This window comes from Mastomys coucha, chromosome X, assembly GCF_008632895.1.
Source record: "Mastomys coucha isolate ucsf_1 chromosome X, UCSF_Mcou_1, whole genome shotgun sequence".
Classification (NCBI taxonomy): domain Eukaryota; kingdom Metazoa; phylum Chordata; class Mammalia; order Rodentia; family Muridae; genus Mastomys; species Mastomys coucha.
Window position 1 is genome coordinate 17,199,013 of NC_045030.1, and position 3,402 is coordinate 17,202,414.

Sequence of the window (3,402 nt, forward strand, 5' to 3'; positions counted from 1 at the left end):
AGAATCTAGCCTGTAAGTCATGGATGTCTAAACATAAGAATCATCTCTTTTGTGAAAAAGAAGACTCTGCCCAATTGGGGTAGTCTGTGCTAAGGGCAAAGAATGGGAATGTGTGTGGTAAGAATTCTGGGTCCTATATATAAGGAAATCCTGAGCATAGAGTAAACTGTAGATAGAAATTTCTGGAGCTTCATCACTGGTACATATGAACACAAGTATTTATTTTAGTGTTCACATGAATCTAAATATCCCCTCATTCAGCCTGTCTTGTGTTGGTGATCATATTGTTGAGAGTTCATGGGTACAGTTTCCCTGTCACATCTAAAAGTACTATCTAGCAGCAGGCATCCGATTCTCTGGCTCTTATAGTGCCTCCCCTATAATGTTCCCCAGTTCTCTGGCTCTTATAGTGCCTCCCCTATAATGTTCCCCAGTTCTCTGGATCTTACAGTGCCTCCCCTACAATGTTCCCTGGGACTATTGTAGGTTTATCACTGGGTTTGGGTGTGTCATAGTCAGTTGTCAAATGAATTTTGACCAGTTGTGGATTCCAACAATAGTTTCCACCTGCTGCCAAGAGATGCTTCTTTGGTGAGGAGAGATACTCTTATCTATAGTTATAAGATTATATATTTAGACTGCAGTCTACTGGTTTAAGAAAGGGGTAGTAGAGTTCTTTTTAACTCTTAGCTGTGGATAATTGTTTGGTTTTCAGTACCAGGCATGAATCTCTATACAAGGGGTGGGTCTTAAGTCCAAATAAACAGCTGTTGGTTACCCATCAAATAAAAGTAGCACTATTTCACCATCATGGATATTTTGCCAGGGAAGTCAGTGTAAAAACTAGATTTATGGGTGGATAAGCCTACAAATTGCTTCTCTCCCTTGCCAGCCTTTATAATTCCATTGGGTAGCATAAGAACTAGACCTCAGGGATGTATCTTCCAGGTAATGACATTTATGGAATAGAATATGAATAGAATTTATTGACATTTTGACCCTGAGAAAATTCTAAAACTTTAGGTTTTCTATTAAATCGCGTGTAAAACAAAACAAAACAAAACAAAAAAACCAACCAAACCAAAACAAACAAACAAACAAAAATCCCAGAGGGAAATAGTGTTGGCTTCCTACATATTGTGTGAGGTTTTGTAAAATTTAAATAGTAAGTATAATAGAATACTGTTTCTGGTATTAATTATTTTTCATTGCTGTGATTGTACTTCCATAATACAAAGTAATCCTTTAATTGTAATTCCTAAGCCCTTTCATACATTTGCTTTTCAGTATCTGTCCCCTGTGTTCTCCCTGTACTTGTATTTAGGGCATAAAAGGGGCAAGGACAAGAATTTGTGAGTTCTGTGATTTTCAGTATATGTAGTATTCTATAAAGTTGTATTTTGCTTCTTTTCCTTTCACGATAAAAGCAATGAGAATATAAATTGTGCTATATATGTACTTGCAGCTTCCATTTACATATCTGGTGTCACAGTTGGCCAAACAATGTGAAGCTCATAAGAGATTTATTTATTTGAGAGTTACATCAACAAGACCATTAAGTAGAATTAAAAGTACGATATTTTATAATTTTAAAAAATAATAATAGATTTCTTTCTGTTCCCTTCTGTAACAGATGGCCTTAGATCATGAGCAAGGAACTGGAGCCCCCTGTCGAAAATGCAAAGAGAACTGTGAAGGGTTTGAGCTACACTTCTGGAGGAAAACATGTCGTAACTGCAAATGTGCGCAAGAAGAGCATGGCATACTCCTGAGCACTGAGGGAGGCAGGAAAGTGGGAAAGCTCTTAGACGACGCCAAGTACATCAACCTAATTGCCAAGCTGAAGTCAGATCCAATTTCCATATACAAACCCAAAGTAATGGTATCGAGAAAGCCAGTGCCTAAAAAGAAGAATGATTCCATTAACACTGTTGCCTATGAGTGGACACCCTCTGTCCAGAACCAGGCACTGTCCACACAGTACATGCAGATGCTACCTAAGGAGAAACAGCCAGTGTCAGGTTCAGAGGGGGCACAGTACCGGAAGAAGCAGCTGGCGAAACAGCTCCCTGCACAGGACCAGGACCCTTCTAAGTGCCATGAGTTGTCTCTCAAAGAGGTAAAGGAGATGAGGCAGTTTGTGAAGAAATACAAGAGTGAGGCTCTGGGAGTAGGTAAGGTGAAGCTTCTCTCTGAGATGAATGCTCAGCGTTACAAGATGCACAACCCTGCTGGAATCAGAAACACCACCGCAGTACTGGGTTCCAAGGGCAAGTCTAAGGAGTTTAAGAAGACCCAATATTCTTGTTACAATTGCAAACACCCCATGAAAGAAGGAGACCCAGCCATCTATGCTGAAAGAGCTGGCTACAGTAAACTCTGGCACCCGGCTTGTTTTACCTGCAGCGTTTGTGGTGAAATCCTGGTAGACATGATTTACTTCTGGAAAAACGGGAAGCTATACTGTGGCAGACACTACTGTGACAGTGAGAAGCCCCGCTGTGCTGGCTGTGATGAGCTAATATTCAGCGATGAGTATACCCAAGCAGAAAGGAAGAATTGGCATGTAAAACACTTCTGCTGCTTTGATTGTAACAAGGTCCTTGCAGGAAAATTATATGTGATGATCAATAACAGGCCTGTGTGCAAACTCTGCTACATGAAGAAACATGCTGTGGTGTGTCAAGGATGCCACAATGCCATCGACCCAGAAGAGCAGAGAGTAACCCACACAATATTCAGCTGGCATGCATCCACAGCATGTTTCATATGCTCCTGCTGCAGCAAGTGTCTTATCGGAAAAAAATTCATGCCTGTAGAAGGGATGGTTTTCTGTTCCATGGTGTGTAAAAATATGATGTCCTAAGAGGAGTGTACCAAGCAGTCTGGAGCCATAGCTGTTCACAGTGGCCTGCATTTCATGATACATTTCAATTTGAAAGAAATAAAAGGAAAAATAAACCTACATAGCAAACCGGAAGATTTTGTCCGATATTTTTATTTTAACCTTAAGAATTTCGTTTGTCTCAAATATAAATGACTGCTTTAAGCACGGGATTTAAAAATGAAGATATCCTCTCAGTGAATTTCTTCTGGCAGTCAGCATTGCGAGTAATGTGTGTTCCCATGCCTATGCCTTTGCATCCCCTCATTGAGGCAGAGAGGTCTCTCTCTTACTGCACCTCTCTCTATTTACATTACCTCTGTGTTTTCTTTTGTAATCTAGTGACCTCCACCAGTGTCATTGGATATTTTATACCTATATGGTTGGAGCAATATGTGCCCTTTGCTCTTAGAGACTTTTTTTTTGTCCAGAACATAAAATTAGGCCATTCATTTAGTTATTTTTTAAAACCCAACAAATATGTATAGGATATTTTATGAGAGAATTATAACTTGTGC

General features: G+C 39.8%; 1 protein-coding gene across 4 annotated transcripts in view; it reads left to right on the forward strand.

The window, feature by feature from the left end:
- Window positions 1-2,980, forward strand: part of LOC116092009 (testin-like) — a 31,780-nt gene extending 28,800 nt beyond the window's left edge. For all 4 annotated transcript variants that reach the window (XM_031373389.1, XM_031373398.1, XM_031373393.1 and 1 more), the window contains one exon: window positions 1,634-2,980. In XM_031373389.1, the coding sequence (XP_031229249.1) occupies window positions 1,634-2,866 (1,233 nt within the window). In that variant the 3' untranslated portion in view covers window positions 2,867-2,980. The remainder of the gene's footprint in view (window positions 1-1,633) is intronic.
- The last annotated feature ends 422 nt before the right edge of the window (window positions 2,981-3,402 follow it).